This window comes from Medicago sativa, chromosome 7 (genome assembly GCF_051527215.1).
Source record: "Medicago sativa cultivar Bolivia chromosome 7, Bolivia_mono, whole genome shotgun sequence".
Taxonomy (NCBI): domain Eukaryota; kingdom Viridiplantae; phylum Streptophyta; class Magnoliopsida; order Fabales; family Fabaceae; genus Medicago; species Medicago sativa.
The window spans coordinates 35860453-35883015 of NC_140755.1; the positions used below are offsets into that span (position 1 = coordinate 35860453).

Here is a 22563-nt window from a genome sequence, read left to right on the forward strand (position 1 = left end):
ATAGTTTCTCTCATCTAGAGATTTCTTTCCTTAAGTTTTGCTGTCAAGGTTTAGGGGTTTTAAGCTTATCTTCAGCTTGTTTAAGGTGAGTTCTTAGATATATTTTACCCATGGGATTGTGTGTTTGCTCTTGTAAGAAAACATAGACTTTTAGGGTTTATACGTAGAAATTTGTTACCCCTTTACATGCCATGCTTGCTTAACTTGTGTATACTTGCTAAGTTAATGTTTAACAGGTTTCCTATGATCCTTAGAGTCATATTATACTTGGAGATACTTGGTTTTGAGGTTTTTGGGTCAAAAATACCATTTTTGAAGGTGCTGGACTGTCATGACTAGCAGGGGCGAGCTATTACTCGCCATAGCGAGCGAGACCACCAGAACAGGGGGTATGCTCGCCCCCAACTCGCCACAGCGAGTAACTACTCGCCTCCTACATGCTACAGCTCGCCTGGGCGAGTAGACAGTGTGGATACGCACTGTTTGCTCGCTTCAGGCAGCTCTGGCATCTTTCGGGTCGGATTTCTTTGTACAATCTTTTTACAAAAGTAAACCCCTCAAGCCAAGAACCCAATGATTAGTCTTTTAAAATGTTTTCCTTGAAAATGAGGCAAGTATTTAACTAATTTAGTGAAGCATGGTATGTGAGAGAAATGCTAGGTTTACGATCGGGTAGCAAACTATTCATTAAGTAAGGGAATAAAAACTAGAGCCTCAATATAGTTTATCGAGAGCTAGAACGTTAGTCATGAGATATATTAATGATAAGACGTGAGACGATTAGTTTAATCTTTTCACTAAGAATGAATATGTAAATGTAGGTGTCGTGTCTCTTGCGATCCATGCTAGGTTGGGATCTCAAGCGGTTTCCCGGTTGGGAAACGGGACAAGCTTCGCTAGAGGGGCCCGCACGTTGCTGAGAGAGCTCGATATTTTCCTTAGATAGGTTTTTATCGGTTATGTATGGGATTGTTTTCGACTACTCCACCCGGGACTTTCCGTAAAATGAACTTAGATAATGTTGTTGTTCAACGCTAACCTCTAACATAATGAATGTATACGAATATATGAACATGATCAGAGTATGTTGTTATACATGTATATTATACTTTAAGCAAGATACATGTTATGCCGGCAATGATCTAGGTTTGCCCGATCGTCCGGTTTAGGATCGTGTCATGAATATGTATGTTTCGGCCTTGATGCGTCTATCGTATCTTGGTAATGCGGTCTTAGGTTCCCTTGACCGCCATGACACATAATACATAGGCAAGACCTTGTTGAACTATACGAACCTATGACGGCTATAGCATGCACTTCCGTCTAGGTAAGCATGACCACACACGTATAATCAACAGTCAGGTTGTATTGTAGTCACGTGGTGACCATAGGTTTCCCGAGGTTACCAATAGCCTAGGGTTAGGTAGAACTCACTAAGGTTTTATGTCTCATCCCTTTCCTTCTTTGTTCAGGTTCACAGGTTTCCCGTGGCAAAGGTAAGGAGAAAGCTACGGATTGATCGTACTATCTTGGATTCCAGCTTTTTGTCTTATAGCTTGAAGTTATGTTATAATATAAACTTGTGTATTTAAGTTGTACGAGTTTCATTAGACGGGTTTTGTATAATATTGTAACATATGACTCAAGTTTGTATTTGAATTTTCCGTATTGTATAATTAATGTATCCAAATCAGTTTTTAACGCTCTTGTTGAAAATTCTAGACACTTTTAATTTGGGCGTTACATTTTCTGACCTTCCAAAAAGTGCACGATCGTGCACTTTTGCATCGGGCAAAACGCACGGTCCAGGAACTTAGGCACGGGTCGTGCTATACCTGAAGCAAACCGTGCACTTTGCTCTGACAGCAAAGTTGCACGTTTTCGTGTTTTCGCACGCGGGAAAAAGTCTGATTTTTGATCCATTTTCGATCCCGTTTCCACCGATTTGTCCCTAACTCTTGAACCAGTAATACACACTCGAAAAACATTGTTTCCCACCCCAAAATAACTTAATTCAAACCAACCAAAATAATTTATTATCAAAAGTGTTTAAAAACGGTTGTTAGCTTAAAAACCAATTTCTCCCAACCGATTTCACATCCAAATATAACAACCAAAAACAAATTTTCTAATCCATCTAACTCATCAAAACCATTCCTTGAATTCACTTAAAATCAACGTAAAATCATCAACGTCAAAATTCATTCATTTTATCCATTTTCACAAAAACCACACAACCACAACAACACATTTATCAACACCCAAGACATGAATTAGCATCAACAACACAACCCAACAATAATCTAAGCATAAATTCATGAGTTCATCAACAATCAACAATAACAACATCACTTTTCATCATTTTAAGCTAAAAGTTCAACATAACCACTTTAACACATAATCACCATGAAGTTTAACCATAATCAACAAGTTTATGACCAATTTGACATACCCAAATTTATCACACAAACATGAGCACGGAAATCAACATTTAAAATCACAAAAATCATAAGTTCTACAAAAGTACTTATGACCCAAAAGTGAAAATTGAAAATTCTAGCTTAATTGATGGAAAAGATCTATCCCCCTTACCTATAACTTCAATTTCTTATAACTTGGGCTTCAATCTCCCTCTAGCTCAAGCTTTCCTCCTTCTTCAAACTTTATCCTCTTCTTTCTCTATTTTTCTCTTCTTTCCTCTTGTGATCTACTTTCTCTCTACCTCTTATGTTTGTGAAATGAAAAATGAATGGGAAAACCTATTTTTCTCTTAAAAGTTATGCTTGTATAGTCACCTCTTAATTGGACTTTGTTTCTAATTGTCATAATGAGCTTAATATTCTTCCTAACTAATTCTCAAAAGTTACTACTCACTTAAACTGTTAAAACATCGAATAATTACTATCTTTAAATAATTAATCAAACTCACTAGTAACTTAGTAAAAATAATCATTCTCACTAAAACGACAAAAATAACCATCTTAATAAAAATGACTAATTTACCCTTACTCGCTAAATGACCAAAATACCCCTTAGTCTTAAAATGACTAAAACACCCTTCTACGCAAAAAAAATCACTAATCCCAATAAAATACACACAAGGATAATTAATCACACACAAACACATATAATAAATAATTAAAGTAATTCTAGTGAAAAACAGACTGTTACAAGTAACCCTCGGGGTGCTGAGGAGCCCTCGGTCTGTACTGGCTTGAGTAACTCCCGAACTAATGTGAGGAACTCTCTACCCATGTCGAAACCCGGTAGATTTTAAGACGCATCCATCATATGATGTCTCCTGCTTAATAGATTCAGTTCGTACTCATCCGTAGTTGGATTGGACATCCAACCAGTCCGAAAAGTATAAAATGTTATTTTAAATACAAATTTTACTTGTTTTTCTTCCCTTAAAAAAATCATAAAATTTACTTTCTACATAGGGACTAAAACAAAATACATTTTATTTTAAACCATTACCAAAATAAAATAATTAAACATCTAAAAATCACATTTTATATACTTTTTATTTTAAATCTGGTATCCTCTATTCCTCTATGAACTACAAATGACAAAACTCTCCACAAATTCTTAAAAAAAAAACTCTCCACGAATAAATTTATCACTATTGCATTCATTGAATCCAAATTTAAGAGTTTATTTATGATTTTATTCAATTAGTTTTGAGTGATTTTTAAGACAAGTAAATCTTAATAAAATACTACAATGGGACCCATGGATAACAGATTAATCACACCACGTGGTACACATCGAATGGGATAAACTAAACCAAAACACAGATAATCTCGTCTGAAGGGTATAAAAGTAAAATACATCCAATCTTACCGCCGTCTTCGTCATTGACATCACAACAATGGACCCATTCTGTGATCTTCACATTTTTTGGATTTTCCTTCCTTATACGAAACCACTCGCTCCCAAAAAATTCATCACCCTTAATTTCGAATTCACGATAATATATAGATAAGGCTTTTTGTTTTGTTTTGCTTTGTTATGTTGTGTATGTGAAGGAATAACGAACGAAGAAAATGGGAAGAGCGTTCGTTTACGTGATTCTTGGTGGTGGTGTATCAGCTGGTTATGCTGCTCTTGAATTTGTTAAACGTGGTGTTTCCAATGGTGAACTTTGTATCATTTCTGATGAATCAGTAAGTTTTTTTTTTAAAATATTTTTTTTTTTTTTTTGAATGTTGTGTATTGGGAACTGTTTATTTCTGTTTTAGTTTTATTGATGCTCTTAAGTCAGAGCTGGTATAAGCTGTGAATAACGGACACAGACATCGGATACAACACTGACACGTGGATACCGGTAATAATCTAAAAGAATGAATTAATTGTGTATGGTGAGTGAGACACCGGATATGCCTTCGATGAGAAGTGACAATGTTTTAGAGACTAAAGAGAATAAGGCATCAAGGACAAACCTAGACTCTGGACAAAACCCTGATAATAACACCGTAACACATGGACACTGGACACAAACAAGTCAAGTCGTCTACACTGATAATAATTTGAGAAAGTGAGATAATTCAATGGAATCGTGTCGGTGTCGGACACCAGACGTATCCGATCCTGGGACACGCCTAATGTGATGAGTGTCTATGCTTGTTAGGTTGTTAGATATCGATAATAATTTATGAAAATAAGAGTCCCTAATACACCTCCTCACGTCCAACACCATTGGACTTGGTGCATGTATAGAAATGGTGGTTTTTATGTTGGGCTTGACTCATCCTTACAAAACTTGCTTGTAAGGTGAGAGATGTCACTCTTATCAGGAGTCTTATCTTTTCTATGTGAAACTTGGGTTTGTCCCAATAATCACATGTCTCACACCGGCACATGTTTGACATTGGACACGCATTCGATATGAAGTGTCAAGGCTATATGTAGATATTTTATGTCCTGGGTTGTAAGGTTGGCAAATGTTTATCCCAGGTAGCTCCTTTATGTTTTAGTGTTGTTGTCGCTTTTACTATCAAGCCCAAACCTAACTCTGAACACAACACGGATATTAACACGTAAGTATTAATATTAAAATTTAAGAATATAAAAGTGATTGAATGCAGGGTCTGAGGGGCATGAGGGGCAGGCAGGTGTTATGGTTCCCCTGAAGATTTATAACTTATTTTTAGAGTTATATAGTCAATTACTTTATGGCTCTGTGATTGGATTGGTTAATGACAAATATTTTTGCGTAAAAATAGTAGTTAGGGAAGGTCTGATGCGCGAGTGTGATGTGTGACAGAAGCTGTGGATTAGTGATGACGACTAGCTAGTTAGGCTAATGAGAGATGAAATTTGAGATTTGGAGTGGTAGAATATGACTTTTGAGTCTTTTTTGTACTGAACATAGAAAGGGCCTAAAAAAACCACCAAATTACTATGGCAAACTGTTGTTTTATTCCGAAGCAAACAAAATATATGATATAAATATTAGATTTTTGTTTATGGTCCCCTTGAATTTTGATTCCTGATTACAGCACTGATTGGATGTAACCACATGTCAGACACCGGACACCTCTGATCTGAAGTGTTTATGCTGTATAGACATTTTATCTTCTTTGTTTTGTAATGGTAAATATATAAATGTTGATAAATGTTTATCTCAGGTAGCTCCTTATGAAAGACCTGCATTAAGCAAAGGATATTTGCTTCCAGAAGGTATGAACCATTCCACAACTGGTTATTTTGAGTGGTTGGTTGATAAAATTACTCTCTTTGACCAATCCAATTCTTTTATGTTATTTATTCTGTACAATGAACAATCCAATTCTTTAATTTGGAATTGGGTCGAATTGAATTTTGCTCTTTGGTTATATGGCCATCTTAACTTCATTGACTTGTAAAATTTGAATATAATGACAAGCTATATTACTTAGTTGGGGGGTAATTTTGTATGTTGTTGGGGAGACTAATATATAAACTTCAATGTGGGGCTCTTGATATTTGGTTGTTTTGGCTCTTTGGGTGGAGTGTTATTTATTGATGAAGAAGTAAACCAGGGTGATTAATTGATAATGATTATGTTGTAAATTTGAAAGATTTAACTGGTAGCTTAGGATTGTAGTTGAATTAGGAGGATTTATTGCTTTATTTCCTCGTTGTTCAAATATAGAATTTTCACCTTTCCGTTCATTCCTCCTTATTGTCTCTAAAATAGAAAGTTTGTAGAATTTCTGGTTGCTGAAATAAATCTGTAACCTACAGCTGCTGCTCGGCTTCCATCCTTTCATACATGTGTTGGCGCAAATGAGGAAAGGCTAACTCCCAAATGGTATAGAGAACATGGTAATTATACTATTTTACGTCACAAGTTGATATTTCCATGAATTAATTTAGTTAGCCTACTCTATTTTCGCCCTTTGGTTAAAACATATTAATTGCTTTTGTTGGCTGTTTTATTTGTTATCTGGCTTAGATCCGGTTCAATACTTGATACATGATCCTATTTAGATTCTGTGGTCCACCGAAATTAATTATTTTCGATTGAAACATCATTGGAAAATTGTTTTACTGATTTTCAGGTTAAACTGTTGTACTAAGTACCTAAAAATGTGTTAAATAGTTTTTTTTTTTTTTTATGCTTAATCCCTTAGATAACTACGGTGGTTGGTGAAAATTAATGAATAAAGGCATACGATGTAGCCGGCAACACGTTTAAAATTTATTATCTTGTTTGATCATCTCTAGTTGCATCCAGTGAGGTGGTTTAGCCGAGGAGTAATTCAGTGTTAGACAGTAATATATATCGACATTTAATGGCAGAAGCTGTAGTTACTTCTGAACATCATATACAGCCATGTTTTATCAGTTATTTTCTGTTCTCTTTCATGCGTAGTTTATTTCAGGTGGCAGCCTTATCTATGTAAAACTGATTTGAAGACTTTCTACAATAAATTTTCTATTTTTCTTTCTTCAATAATTAGATGAAGCTTGAAAGTCAAATGTAAGAAGAGCTAAATTAAATGCATTGGCTGATGATTTTTGTTCATCCCAATTGGTAATAATATTCATGTATGCTTCCAGGAAGTAATTTTTTGTTTTAAATATGTAAATGTTTTTGATAGGTAAATAGGTAAATATAGGCAATCCTCTTGGTTAGTTAGTAGTTAGGTGGGGGTTGGGATAATCAGAGAAATGTAGACAAGAAGAGGTGTTGAGAGGGAGGATAGCAAGTTATTGAGAAGAGTTTGGGGCTTTGTGGCATGGAGGTTGCAGACCCTCGAAATTCTCCGAGTTTGAGCTGTATACTTGGGAGATTTTCCTTATTATTTTTTATGAAATACCGGGTTTGTAGCAATTTTCATCAGTCAACGATACTCATTTCTATTAAAAAATTATCATTCGTCTTTGTTCAATTTTTTTATATTGTAATTCAAAGGAGGGTCATATGCTGAATATCTAATTCTTGCAATTGTTATTTCCTTTTCAGGAGTTGAGTTAGTTCTTGGAACTGGAGTTAAGTCTGCTGATGTGAAACGTAAAACACTATTAACAACAACCGGGGAAACCATAAGTTACAAAGTTCTCATTGTTGCCACTGGTGCTCGGGTATTAAAACTAATCTTTCAGTTTGAGTTTTCCTGCTTTCAAGAATCAGTTTATCTTGTTATATTTATTGCATACATGTCATGATTTAAAAAAATAAAAAAAATGAAAGAACCTTTGGTAGTTTCCATGATATCTCTTGTAACGTTCTTTTTTATTGGTTTTTAATTTTTGTAATTTAATATTATTGCCCTTAAAATACATGAAACTATTAGGCCGTAGGAACATCATATTGACACTGAAAAATCTTTCCGTCCTTATTAACATAATACGTGGGAATGATTGAAGACGAATTCACCAACGCACCTACTTAGTAGACTCTTAACTTTCTTTACAGAAGTATATTAAACTTGTGTGCAATGTCAAGTGTAGGCTTTGAAGCTTGAAGAATTTGGGGTGAATGGATCAGATGCAGAAAATGTATGTTACTTACGGGATATAGCAGATGCAAATAGGCTTGTGAGTGCTATTCAATCTTCTCCTGGAGGGAATGCCATTGTCATTGGTGGTGGATACATTGGCATGGAGTGTGCGGCATCTTTGGTGATCAATAAAATCAGTGTAACAATGGTCTTCCCAGAAGAACATTGCAGTAAGCATTCAATTTGAATTTTATTGTCTGTGTATATGGGATCAATGTTTATTCGTGTGTTGATCTAAATAACAAACCGCTTGTTGCTCTTATGGATAACAAACAACCTCAAAGACTGATGGGTATTTTATATATTGGATTTATTTTACAGTGGCTCGATTGCTGACCCCAAAGATTGCAAGCTACTATGAAGAATATTATAAATCAAGAGGAGTAAATTTCGTTAAGGGAACTGTTTTATCATCATTTGATTTTGACGACAACGGAAAGGTACATCAATTTTTTTTTTGTTGGAAATTTATCCTCTAGGAATATTTGGTCGTATAAGGAGAAGACCAATAGAGGCTGTACCATAATAATCAGCATTGGTAACTTTGAGTATAGCTTGATAACTAGACAAAGGAAAACTCTAAGACTTTGTTAAGGGGTTTGGAGGGGAACTGAGAAGAGGGTTTTGAGGATAAATGAAGGAGGAAAGGGAAGGGAATAAATAAGAGAGTAATCACCCACCTTGTATGGAGGTTTTTTTTTTTTCTCTTCATTGGACGAAAACCCTGGTAGAACTTAAAATATGCATTGAAGGAGGACTTTGTACTGTTTTGAATAAATTTTCAAATCATTCCCGTATCGCTTTAATACTCTTAAATCAAATACAGTATTTGATATTTTGCTCTCAGCTTCTCCAAAAAAACTCTTCTAAATAAGGTCAAGAATTTTCTCCAATTTCCTTCCTATCCTCTCCCTACCTTCCAGCCTAACTCCTAAACAAAGTCTAAGAGAAACAATTGAAAAGACTTTCACCTTAATGGCATTTCAAAAAAATTTGGTCTGTAATAGTACATAATAGTATTACATGATAGGTGTTGGTGACCCCACCTAGAATAAAAGCCTTTTGTTATGATCAGAACTTTTCAGTGGTATCGGTGGTTTAAATTTCAAAATCTTTTTATATTCAAAATGAGATAATTAGAGGAATCTGCTGTAATGATTTTGTAATTTCTAAACCAGTGGATAATGGCTTCTTACATATCCCTTGGAAGTAAAATTTCCTGGTTCATGATAACCAACCTTATGGATATCCTCAACATCATTCCTTTGATAAAATCAAGCTATAACTTTAGTTGATTTGTTTTGCAGGTTACAGCTGTTAATCTTAAAACCGGAACAAAGATATCTGTGGACATGGTTGTAGTGGGAATTGGAATACGACCAAATACAGGTCTGTTTGAAGGTCAACTTACTTTGGAGAAAGGTGGAATCAAAGTAAATGGAATGTTTCAATCAAGCAACAGCTCAGTCTATGCTATTGGAGATGTTGCAGCATTTCCAGTCAAAGCATTTGGTGAAATGCGCAGGCTTGAGCATGTTGATTCAGCAAGAAAATCTGCAAAACATGCTGTTTCTGCCATAATGGAACCGGAAAAAACAGGCGAATTTGATTACATTCCTTTTTTCTACTCCAGAGTCTTCACTCTGTCTTGGCAGTTTTTTGGTGATAATGTTGGGGAAGTTGTCTATTATGGAGATCTCTCAGCTGCAGGTAGCACATTTGGAGCATATTGGGTAAACAAGGGTCATGTTGTTGGAGCTTTCCTTGAAGGTGGAACTAAAGAAGAGTATGAAGCCATAGCCAAGGTCACTAGGTTAAGGCCAGCAATTGAAGACTTGGCTGAGTTGGAGAGGCAAGGTTTGGCGTTTGCAGTTACAGTTAGTCAGAAACCAGTGGCATCACCACCACCAATTGAGGTTAGCAGCAGCACTTCCGTTTTACTTTTGGAAAGACCATTATATGCTTGGCATGCTACAGCTGGGGTCGTTCTTGCTGCATCAATAGCCGCATTTGCATATTATTATGGAAAAAAGCGCCGCAGATGGTGAAACTTCTGAGAAGGTTACCGATTTGTGGTTAAGGGCTTCAACAGACTTTAGACAGATTTACATGCTGCAATATTGTATCCTATCCAATTCACTGGATTACAATTCTTCAGTTGCATTGTTCATATACAAGATTGTTGTACTAAAATCAAAAGAAAAATACAAATTACCATCATTCAGAAGCTATTCCCACGAGTTCATAGCAAAACAAGTCATGTTTTCAGTCCATATTATAATCTCTTTTACATCTCATATGATGTTTCATTCTAACATGACTTGTCTCATACGAGAAGATGTCAGCTGTTTTTATTTTTAATTTTTAAAATAAATTAAATAATTAATGGTCTTGAACCAAAATGACAAATAACTAGATTTAGTTTCATTTTAACATGACCGTTTCATATGAAATCATCTTAACTCGTTTTTAAAGATAAATTATGGTGTTGAATAATGACTTTATTTTCATTCATATATGGAGTACCCTTTGTTCTTGCTTTATTTTAGGATATCACGTTCTCCCTCCAAGAGGTCGTCCTTCACCAATGATATCTCCACCAGGAACAAAATTTACTATTATATATTAAGAAACTTTGGGGTATACTTTCAGGCTGGATTGTACGTACAAAGCAAGCACACTACCAGAGTCAATCAAAATGATATCAATGTTTGATTTCTACTCCTTGCAGTCAAGGAATCAAGTAGTTGGCACGTTAGGAGTTTGTTTGGATCAAGATCAAACGGCCTAGATTATAAGTTTGGTAACTTATCTGTCCGGTGAAGATGGATGAGAGGCAACGGTGGGAGAAGATTCTCCGGTACGGTGACGTTGAGTCTTCGCGGTGGGACGAAAGGTGTATGCAGGCACGTTAGCATTACAACGCTCAAGTCAGTATTGGAAATGAGAGAAGAATGTGTAAAAAGTTTGGGAAAAGTGAATCATACCTTGAGGGTGAAGGTAAGTCACCCTTATATAGGCGCATGTGAGAATAAATGCCTCCAGGTATTGCGGCATGTGACTGGGGAGCGGTCACGTGTATGGTGATTGTCACGCGGAGGCGTGTTCTAATGTGATGCGGTGCACTGATGTTGGCGTGTCCCTTCAGGCGTTCAGCCTTAAGGCGGTGTATGTTTAGTCCATGTGTCATCGTTGGATTGACCTTCTAGATGGTTCAAAACAATTGTCGCCTAGCCGTTGATGCCTTTATGGCACAATGGATTAACAATGTGAGACGTTTTCATTACGGTGCTCTCGGATAGCTAGGCGTCCTTTGCAGTCTGGGGAATTTTGCTTCGTGCCGTGCGTGAAACGACTACGCCCTGGGTCAGTGAGTGGGAGTAGTTGCATTCAATGCTTTGAACTGAAATGTTTTGGATGCGATGGCTGTTCAGTTTTGGTTTCAACGTGTTAGGTTCATGGATCATACATGTATTGGGGGAAGTGTCCCACACACGCTCTACTTGAGTGCACTTTGTTGTTCGAGGCTACTTCCCGACCGTTCGATCACGACTTTTGGATTTCCTTCCATCTAGATCATTGATTCGAATGGTTCTGAGTCTATTTAAAGAGGGAAACTCCTCCCTTTCTTCTACCATGTCTCATAATCTCGATGTCTTTAATGGATTCTTTTTCTCTGTTTTTTGAGCTCCTCCTGAATCCTTCACCACTTGCTTTTCCCTTGTCCTCTTTCCTTTTTCGCCTCTTTCCCTTAACCTTTCCTGAGTTGAGGGGAAAGATGGGTGTTTGTTATGTGAATTCTGAGAATATGATGAACTTATTATCAACAAGTTAATTCCACCAAAGAAGGTGGTGGGGATTTAAGGATACCCTAATCACCGTTAATTTTCTAAATCAAACAATTTCATCTCGCATTGCTCAAGACAATTAAAAACTTGCAAACCCATTAAACTCTTTTAGTGCTTTTTCTCAAATAAATTCCGTTTATTGTTAAGTTGAATGACAATCCTTCTGGAGACGATAACTTACTACTTAATTACTTGTTTTGATTTAGTATACTTGTAAATTCGTCCATCACATGTTTGCCTCGATATAAATTTTCCAATACGAAGTTTTAGTCTTGTTAATTTCAAATTTATTTTATCATGCTTAAACTTTTAAATTTTTAAAATTATAAAATATTATGTTGTGAAAGTGACTCAAAATTGGAGTTTGGAGGCCAAAATTGATGTTTGCTAGAAGTGCAAAATCGGCGGCTGATTTTGGAAATCGGGGCCCGATTTCGCGTGCAGGATTTTTTGGAAACGTATTTTTTGGGCCAGATTTGCTACAATTTTATGGGAGTTACTTTTACTATAAATATAGGCATTGTATCAGTGTAAACCGGGAGATAGAGGGGGCTGAAACAAGGGTTTAGAAATCAAACTAGGGTTTGTATAGAGTTTGTCTCTTGGCAACAAACTAGGGTTTAAAGGTTGATTCACCTTGGAAAACACTATTAGGATTGAGTCTCTTAGTTACGGGAAGAGGCTGGGATTTGGGTAGAATTAGGCGGGAGACTGATTCTTGTAACTCAATACCTCTTTGTAACGTTACTCATCATATAGTGGAACGGAGGGCTGCTCTCTCCCCCAGACTAGGTCAATTTGGACCGAACTGGGTCAACAAATTCTTTTGTGTTCTCTCTTTTTTTCTCTCTCGCTGTTTTTCTACTTTTGCTTGTTTAATTTTAATTCACTTTGATATTGGTTTCTTAATTATCCCTTGCTCCAAGCATCAAGTTTGTTATTGGTGTGTTTTCTCATCGAATTCGCAACAATTGGCGCCCACCGTGGGGCAAGGGTCAAAGGATAATCAAGTATCATGGGTTCGAAGTGGGATATTGAGAAGTTTACCGGAGATAACGATTTTGGGTTGTGGAAGGTAAAGATGGAAGCGGTGTTAATGCAACAAAAGTGTGAGAAAGCTTTGAAGGGTGAAGGTGTGTTACCGGTCACCATGTCACGAGCGGAGAAGATCGAGATGGTGGACAAGGCCAGGAGTGCCATTGTCTTGTGCCTCGGACATAAAGTTTTGAGAGAAGTAGCAAAGGAACCAACTGCGGCATCGATGTGGGCAAAGTTGGAATCTTTGTATATGACAAAGTCTTTGGCTCATCGGCAATTCCTAAAGCAACAACTTTACTCATTCAGGATGGCGGAGTCAAAGGCCATCATGGAGCTACTTACAGAGTTCAACAAAATCATTGGTGATTTGGAGAACATTGAGGTGCGTCTTGAGGATGCAGGTGCTCTGATGGTGTGGTGTTGTTTGGAGGATGAAGAAGGTGATATGTCTCACCTTGGGAGTGATGCCTAGTGGAGCGGTGATCATTTGGAGAGACGTTAAACACTCAACATCAGCCTGGAAAGGCGGTGGTAAGAATACTCATGATCAACCTGGAGAGGCGGTGGTAAGAATACTCATGATCTACTTGTTGAGGTGGAGTTTCAAGGTGGAAGACATAATAGGATGTACTCATTTGCTAGTTGAGAGGTTGGAAGCTCAGGTTTAGGTGGAGTTGAACACACCGGGAATGATACGACTATGGAGGACCTTGGGTGCTATGCTCTATGGTGAGAATGGGATTTCTTCATGAAGACGGAAGGCATTCCGGAGGTTGAAGAATGTATATCACGACTTGTGGAATTACCCTAAAAGTCCAAGGGTGATTGGATGCAAGGTGATCTTCAAGGAAGCGGGAGATGTCTCGTATTGAAGAGGTATGGTGAATGCTTGTGGAACTACCTAAAACTCCTAGCGTAGTTGGACTGCAAGGACCCTTCGAGAAGGCGGAAGACATTCCGACGGCTGAAGGGGTTGAGGTGTATACTTGTGGATTACTCTAAAAGCCAAGGGTGATTGGGAACAAGTAGATCTTCGAGGAAGCGGGAGATGTCTCGTATTGAAGATGTATGGTGTAGTGTAACACCCATACTAAACGTATTTAGAAAGTTTAGCACGTGCGTTATTTTTAGTATTGGATACATTAAAATTACAACATAAAAACTTCGAATGAATATTATACATCAATACACGTTCATATAAAACGATACAACACCTTTTGTCTAAAATAATAACAAATGCATCCTTGAAATCCATATCCATTCCTTAGCGTGTACGAACGAGCATTTGAAGAGATATCCATCCGGCAACTAACTTGACGTCCGACCTGTTTATCTGAAACAAATAAGGATTGGGATGAGACATAATGTCTCAGTGAGTTCCACCTAATCCTAGGCTATAGGCAACCACGGGGGAAAACCTACGGTCACCACGTGTCTACATTACAACCTGCCGGTTGATTATACGTGTGTGGGGACTTGCATACTTAGACGGTTGTGCATACTAGGACCGTCATAAATCATCTTACTTGTTATAGGTTTACTATAATCTTATGTGTCATGGCGGTCAAGGGAACCTAGGACCACTATGCCAAGATACTGTAAACGCATCGAGGTCTTCATGTAACATATTCATGACACAATCCTAAGCCAGACGATTAGGGAAACCTAAGAACGTCTTCGGAATCACATTCTTTATTTGTCCTAGTCATGACTCATACTTAACATATCATACATGAGTTCATTCATGATCATAATCATATAAAACATAATCGCGTCTAAGTTCATTATTCATTATGTTAGCGTTGAACAAACAATATTATCTTGATTCATTTTACGGAAAGTCCCGGGTGGAGTAACCCCGAGTACAATCCCATCATGACCGATGTACGTACATCGGACTCCCTCGGTGTCGTGCGGGTCCCTTGCGGCTTGAACTGTTCCCCTTAGGTCGAGAACCTCCCGTATCCCCCTGGCGTGGATAACAAGAGACACGAGCACCTACGTCTTGTTAATATAAGTGACATGCGGGTCCCTTACGGCTTGAATCGTTCCCCTTAGGTCGAGAACCTCTTGTATCCCCCTGATGTGGATAGCAAGAGACATGCCACCTACTTATTAAGTCATAGTCTTGTTGTGCGTATACTTAAACATATTCATTCTTGCTTGCTTAATACCTCGGACCCTTGAGTCGATCCGATTAGCGGTAATCTTATACTTGCTAATATGCGAAGATAATAACTTCGCATCTTATCATTCTAAGGATCTTGCTAACTAGCTAGTTCTCGACGACTATGTCGAGGCTCTAGTTTTCTCTTGCTTAATGAATAACTTGCTACCCCATTCATAACATGTTTCTCTCGTATGCCATGTCTTACTAACATGCTAATACTTGCTTCATATCATAAGAATCATGCTTTCTTTGACCATCTTTTAGGACCTTGGTTTGAGGGGTTTACTTTTATAAAAGACTGCACGAAAGATCCGGAACGAAAATCACCGAATCTGCCAGAACGAGCAAGCAGCACCAGATGGCACTACTTACTCGCCTAGGCAAGTGAACTTACTGGGGAGGCGAGCTACTGCTCGCCATGGCGAGTAGGAGGCGAGCACAACCCCCTGTTCGGCCTTCTAGCTCGCCTAGAGAGCTATTTACTCGCCGTGGCGAGTTAGGACAGTCCAGCACCCCTAAAAATGGCATTTTTGACCCAAAAACCTCAAACCAAGTGTCTCTAAGCATATTGGTACATATTTGATCATAGAATACTTGTAAAACATTCATTTGGCAAGTATTAACATGTATAGCATGCATGGCATAAAAAGGGCAATTAACCATATACATAAAACCCTAGAATTTCATACTTTCTATATAAGACATAAACATAATCCCAAAGGGTGGGAAGTCTATCTATGGAACTCACCTAAACAAGTTCTTGAAGCATCAACAAGCTCCAAGCTCAAACATGGCAAAACCCTAGTTTGTGATCACTTGCTTCCTTTGCTCAAACCATACATTCTTGTTGTCCTTTCTTGCAATTCATAGCATCATGACCTTTGCTAGCTCATCTCTAATCCAATCCAAGGCTTCTTCCACCAAAACCCTAATTCCATGATTTTTCCCTTGTAAAGATAGAGTTGGAAAAACAAGCTCAATCAAGCTTCTACTTGTTCCTTGATTTTGAGAGTACCATAAAACCAACTCCAACTTCTTGCTCAATCCAAAACCCTAACTCCTTGAAACCTTTATTGAGATGAGAAGTAGAGAAATAAACCAAAAACACACTTCCCTTAAATAAAGAGATCAAGAGGAAACATAAACTTAAAGCTTTCCATGGAAAGGAGAAGTTTTGGAAAGATTTGGTAGTGAGAATGAAGGAAGGAGGCGTGGAGGAGAAGAGAGAAGGAAGAGAGAAAAGCTTTTGCCAACTTAGAGAGAGAAAGAGAATTGGAAATGAGATATTTTTGGGTTAAAACCAATTAAATATCCTTTCCACGTGAAGTTACCATTTTACCCTTGCCTTAAGCGTGTTAAATTCTTCTTTGATACTTTTCCCCGTAGAAAGCTGACATGTCATAAATATTCCCATTAACTTACTTTCCATGATTTTAGTTCCTCTGGCACGATCACGGGTAATATACCGATGCTGACAGGCGGGATATTACATGTAGTCTTGTAGAACTACCTGAAATTCCTAGTGTAGTTTGGATACAAGGATCTTCGAGAAGGCGGAAGACATTCCGATGGCTGAAGAGGTTAAGGTGTAAACTTGTGGAGCTACTTGGTGTAGTGGGAAGCAAGGGAAAGAGCAGCAAGGTGTTGATGTTAAATTGGCATCATCACTAATTTGGAGTCAAGGTGGAGATTGTTGTGAAAGTGACTCAAAATTGGAGTTTGAAGGCCAAAATTGATGTTTACTGGAAGTGCAAAATCGGCGGCCGATTTTGGAAATCGGGGTCCGATTTTGGCTGCAGGTTGGAGCAGTTTGGTGCTGGAAAAATCGGCGCCCGATTTGGTAAAATCGGGGCCCGATTTTGCATGCAGGATTTTTTGGAAACATATTTTTTGGGCCAGATTTGTTACAATTTTATGGGAGTTACTTTTACTATAAATATAGGCATTGTATCAGTGTAAACCGGAGATAGAGGGGGCTGAAACAAGGGTTTAGAAATCAAACTAGGGTTTGTATAGAGTTTGTCTCTTGGCAACAAACTAGGGTTTGAAGGTTGATTCACCTTGGGAAACACTATTAGGATTGAGTCTCTTGGTTACGGGAAGAGGCTGAGATTTGGGTAGAATTAGGCGGGAGACTGATTCTTGTAACTCAATACCTCATTGTAACGTTACTCATCATATAGTGGAACAGAGGGCTGCTCTCTCCCCCGACTAGGTCAATTTGGACCGAACTGGGTCAACAAATTCTTTTGTGTTCTTTCTTCTTTTCTCTCGCTGTTTTTCTACTTTTGCGTGTTTAATTGCAATTCACTTTGATATTGGTTGCTTAATTATCCCTTGCTCCACACATCAAGTTTGTTATTGGTGTGTTTTCTCACCGAATTCGCAACATATTCAAATATTTAAAATTTTGAAGATAATTAAATAAACTTGAATTTAGAAAACATCAAAACTGCATATTTAACTTCCTAAAAAGTCCTTGTATTGCACCTTAAAAAATTTGCGTATTATCCCTCAAAAAAAAAAAAATTGTGTATTTGGAAAATTTACGGGGATGCAGACACAACACTTTTTTCTATGAGAACAAAAAAATGAAAGTTCCTGATTTATTTACCCCATATATGTAAACACACGCTTTTTTTAATATATAAACAAATTTAATTATTTTGTCAAAATTTCTAAACAATTTTTCCATATAATTCTAGTCAAAAGTTCATATTAATGAAACATTATTAATTTGTTTAATATACTTCTAGTCAAAATACATTTTTGCTTGATATACTCCTAGTCAAAATACTTTTTTTATTTAACAAAAAATACAAATTTTTTAAAGGTTCTAGTCAAAGTTGATGTATATACATATACTTTTAATGAAAATAAAAACATTGTACTTGTTTCATTTGGATTATAAATATGTGCGTGTACATTAACATCATATTTATATAGTGTATGTATATTTGCATCAACTTTACGAAACTTTAAAATGTCACCCTATGTTACCTTTTTTCTTGTTTTTGTATTTGTACTCATTACTGCTTCAACTGCCGAAGAACGTTCGCCTCTTCAGATGGGAATTATCTTCAAAAGTTTAATGCCTACTAACACTCCAATTTTAAAATTCAATTGTACAATGGAAGCCTTTACATTACCGCCACAACAAACTGTTCATACGTCTTCTTACCTTGACAAGGCTGCGTTGTGTCATGCTGAATGGAATGAAACTTTGAAGGCCGATTTCACTGAATTTGATCCCAAAACTGACCTATTTGATACTAAACTTTATTGGATCGTAAGGCCAGATGGATTTTTCAAGAGATTGTACAATTACCATTTCGAGAAAAAGGCTTCTTGGGGAACATGATATATATATATATATATATATATATATATATATATATATATATATATATATATATATATATATATATATATATATATATATATATATATATATATGCAATACTTGCAATTTGAAATTCAAATAATACAATTGATTCTCTTAATCTACATTTTTGTTTGGTCATTTCTCCATTTCATCTTTTAGAGAATCCCGAAATTGATATTTAGTTACATTGAGATTTAAAATAACTAAGTAACCTTATTTACATAGAATTTGATTGTACGAAAGAACATTTCAAAAAATATCGCGAAGGATGCATCATAGTAATCGAAATCATCCCTGCATATGATTTTTTGTTTTGTTTTTGAGGAAGATAAAAGTGAATATATTAAACCAAATAACAGGAACTGAAACCACAACCTTAATATTAAACCAACTTCTTATCACTACCAAAAAAAAAAAGAAACACTACCAAAAAAAACCAACTTCTTATCAACATTTTTTGACATAAGTTCTTTTTGTTCATACTATAAATATATAGATTCTCCCAAAAAACTCAATAATTTAAAAAATAATTTGATTGAAATAAAAAAAACGAGTGTAATAAAGTAAAAATACTATAATTATGTCACTAGAGCATCTCAAAAAAGAGCATTAAACTCATTAAATTTATGTTGATATTTTGATGAGGATGAATTGTATTGGCTCTTTAAGAATTTTTTTTCCTTCCCGCACAAAACAGAACAAGCAAGATAATAAGAGAGAGAGAAGACAACACAAGAAATTATCCAAGTTCACCTCACAATACGAGATTTGTCCACTCTCTTTGCACTTCTAAGGAATTTTCCACTATAATCACACAAAATTACAATCATTTAGACACACAAGTATAAGATTTCCTTGCCTCACTTGAAGTTTGAGTGTGGGGTAACAGTAGAACACATTTGTCAGAAAAAGAAAAAAAATGAAAAAATGTAGATGACCATGGATCTACACAAGAAAAAATAGAAAAAAAAAACAAAAGAAAAAAAATCAAGCGCAAAAAAAAATGGTCTCTTAAAAAAGAGAGTATGTTTCTGACAAATAAAAAGACAAATAGTGCTACTGTTTTACCCATCTTATTTGAACCAAGGAAGGAAGAATGTCAGTGCAGTAATGTTTAGTAGGAATACATAGGTTAGTAAACTAACTTCAAGTTTCTTTATTAGCCTACTTTCGCAGATAATCTGATTTTGACTGTCTGCTTAGAATTGTTTCAAATTTATAGCAAGGTACATTCATGTGACGACTGTAGTGGGCAAATGTCGTGACCAGCCCTACTGGCTTTAGGAGATACATAAGTGTATCATGGAAAAGAATATCGTTGTGAACATCAGTTATGTTTACCAAGTCAGACCCGCTTGAATATGCTGTGGTAAGTTAGTTGTTGATCTGCTATAAATGCGATGGATGATGTCATTAGCACAACTCCCGGAAAGGTATGTTTTCCTGAAAAAAATGCAAAGAATAAAATATATTTTTCTTTCGTTACTTAGGGACAAGCAACAGTTTAAGTTTAGGGTTGTGATGACAGGTCATCTTACGTTATTCTTAGCATGTTTTTCAGTCAAATTTAGTAGGTTTTAGCAGCAAAAAGGAGGAGTATTAGAATGTTTGCCTATGCTTTTGGGACTTTTGTAATGTTTTCTATATTTGAGTCTGTAATTCTAGTTTTCCCTAAACATAGCAATTTTAGGGGGTTTTGAAGTAATTCAAGAAGAAATCATGCAAATCGGCAAATCAAGAACATCTGACGAATTATCAAGACTTTGGGAAGACCAAGAATGAAGATTCAAGAGGCCTAAGGAGACTTTACATGAGGAATTATGTTCCCAGGTTCCGAGACAAGTTATTTGAAAACGAAGACCTAAAAACGACGAAGATCGAAGAAATTGGGCCTAAAAGCACAACTGGATGCGCCTAGGGCATCTAAAATGCGTCTAGGGCGTGGTTTAATGCTGCCATGGGCCTAGGGCATATGTGATGCACACCAAGCATCTTAAAATGCAGGGGCGCAGACGTAATTTTTTTCGTTTTTGCGGGTAAAACCCGAGTTTTTAGCCCAAACCCAGTTATAAATCTCCATTATAAATACCAGCCTTCCTCATTTAGAATTTCTCATTCAGAATTGTGGAAAATCAAGAGGAAGGCTACTTTGGAGCTTTCGGAGAGAATTTATCTTCTCCTTGATTTTCTAGGGTATGTTTCTATCATTAGTAATTTGTTTTTAGTTACCATGTGTAACTAAATCTTTTTAGGTTAGAGTTTTAAGATGAACCTCTGTATATTTTTGTTGGATATTTATTTACTTTAATATGTCGTTTATTTTATTTATTCTTTTGTTCGCTATTAAGTTCCTGATTTATATCTTGATATCTATATCCCTTTACTAATAACTATATGTCTAGGAAGTAAGTGATTATTAACTAGCCAAAGATACCATAGGAGTTGTTGACCCTAGACGTAGGTACTCTATGGATGATGCCCATTGAGTCGGGTGGTGCCTTACCGAACCTAGGAATTAACTGGTTAGGAATTAGGGAAACAAGTGCCTAGCTGTCCGAAATAAGTTGTAACCTTATAGAACCATTCTCTTGAAACCCTTAGTAAGATAGACGTAGATTAGGGATGCCCGTTTGTAAAACTACTAAGAAAGCGTAGAGAGAGTGTGCTATGAGTGTCTAAAGATTCATAAATGGGCAGAACTAAGGAAACCTTGGCCTTCATTTTCTTGGGAAACACTGAAAATCCAATTTAAGTTTATGTTTCAATTACTTTTGATTTAACAAGACCCCGCAAGTAAGGGTCACCATACGATCAGTAAGTGCAGTTAGTCATTGGAGGGATAGACCAAAGTAGGTTAGTAACGTCCCAACGGCCTCATCACTTTTATAGTCTACCTAAGATAAATAAACTCGACATTTATATTATTTATTATCCAACAATAGATATACAAAAATGATTCGAACTTAACCGCTGCTTACTTTTCTGCAACCAAAGTAGGTAAACTTGATCTGTTGCAAACAGATAAAAATTGCAAGTCTTTTAACCCTTGATTTTTATACCGTCAAACTTATAAAAATAAGTAACGCGAATTGTTTGGACGAAAGGACAATCCCTGTGGATATGATACTCTACTTATCACTTTATTACTTGGTTAACGATTGGTTGCCATAATTAACGCCATCAAGTTTACAGCATATGCTTCAGGCGCATATTGCCTTTTGGCACTACCCAAAGCGCATCATAGATGCCCTAAGAGCATGGTAATGCAATTCCATGCCCTAGGCGCATTCTTTTATCTTTTAAATTACGGATAGTTCCACACTTTAGAGGACTTTGAGGGTTATAACTTGACTTAAGTTAAGGGTGGATATATTTGGGAAAGTAGGCTAACAAAGAAATTTGGAGTTAGTTTACTAACCTAGGGATTCCTACTAAACATTACTGCAATGCCATCATTTCTTCCTTGGTTCAAACAAGACGGGTAAAACAGTAGAACTATTTGTCTTTTTATTTGATTGAATTATACTTTTTTTTAAAAGACCATTTTTTTGGCTCTTGATTTTTTTTTCTATTTTTTTTTAGATCCATGGTCATCTACATTTTTTCATTTTTTTCTTTTTCTGACAAATGTGTTCTACTGTTACCCTACCCCAAACTTAAAATGTTGCTAATTCCAAAGAGCAACCCCAAACTTAGTTTCAAAACATGTGCAGTCATAATAATACCTATCTAACTCCAAGTGAAATCAAACATGGTTCATGTAAGTGCTGGACTGTGACATGATTCGTCACTAATAAAGAAAAGAAAATTTTCATCTGGAGGGTTAAAGTGGTTTAACAAAGGATAATAAGAATAAAAAAGGGTGGCTTGAAAGGCTCAATGTACCAAAGAAAATTGTATTGTGTGTATAATAACCTAACTGATTATCTTGTTCCTTCTTATGTAAAGTCTCTAGATGCCTCTTGAATCTTCGTTCTTGGTCTTTTCAAAGTCTTGACAATTCTTCAGATGTTTTTAATATGCCAATTTGCATGATTTCTTCGTGAATTACTTAAAAAAACCCCTAAATTTGCTATGTTTCGGGAAAACTAGAATTACAGACTCAAATATAGAAAACTTCACTAAAGT

At 36.4% G+C, this 22563-nt stretch overlaps 1 protein-coding gene across 1 annotated transcript; it reads left to right on the forward strand.

Moving 5' to 3' along the window:
• Positions 1 to 4011: 4011 nt before the first annotated feature.
• Positions 4012 to 10247, forward strand: MDAR4 (monodehydroascorbate reductase 4). The gene is made up of 7 exons (XM_085730590.1): positions 4012 to 4169; positions 5634 to 5685; positions 6232 to 6312; positions 7457 to 7575; positions 7945 to 8164; positions 8316 to 8434; positions 9302 to 10247. Exons 1-7 carry the CDS (start codon positions 4050 to 4052, stop codon positions 10040 to 10042), a joined length of 1452 nt encoding a protein of 483 aa, XP_085586716.1. The 5' UTR covers positions 4012 to 4049; the 3' UTR covers positions 10043 to 10247.
• The last annotated feature ends 12316 nt before the right edge of the window (positions 10248 to 22563 follow it).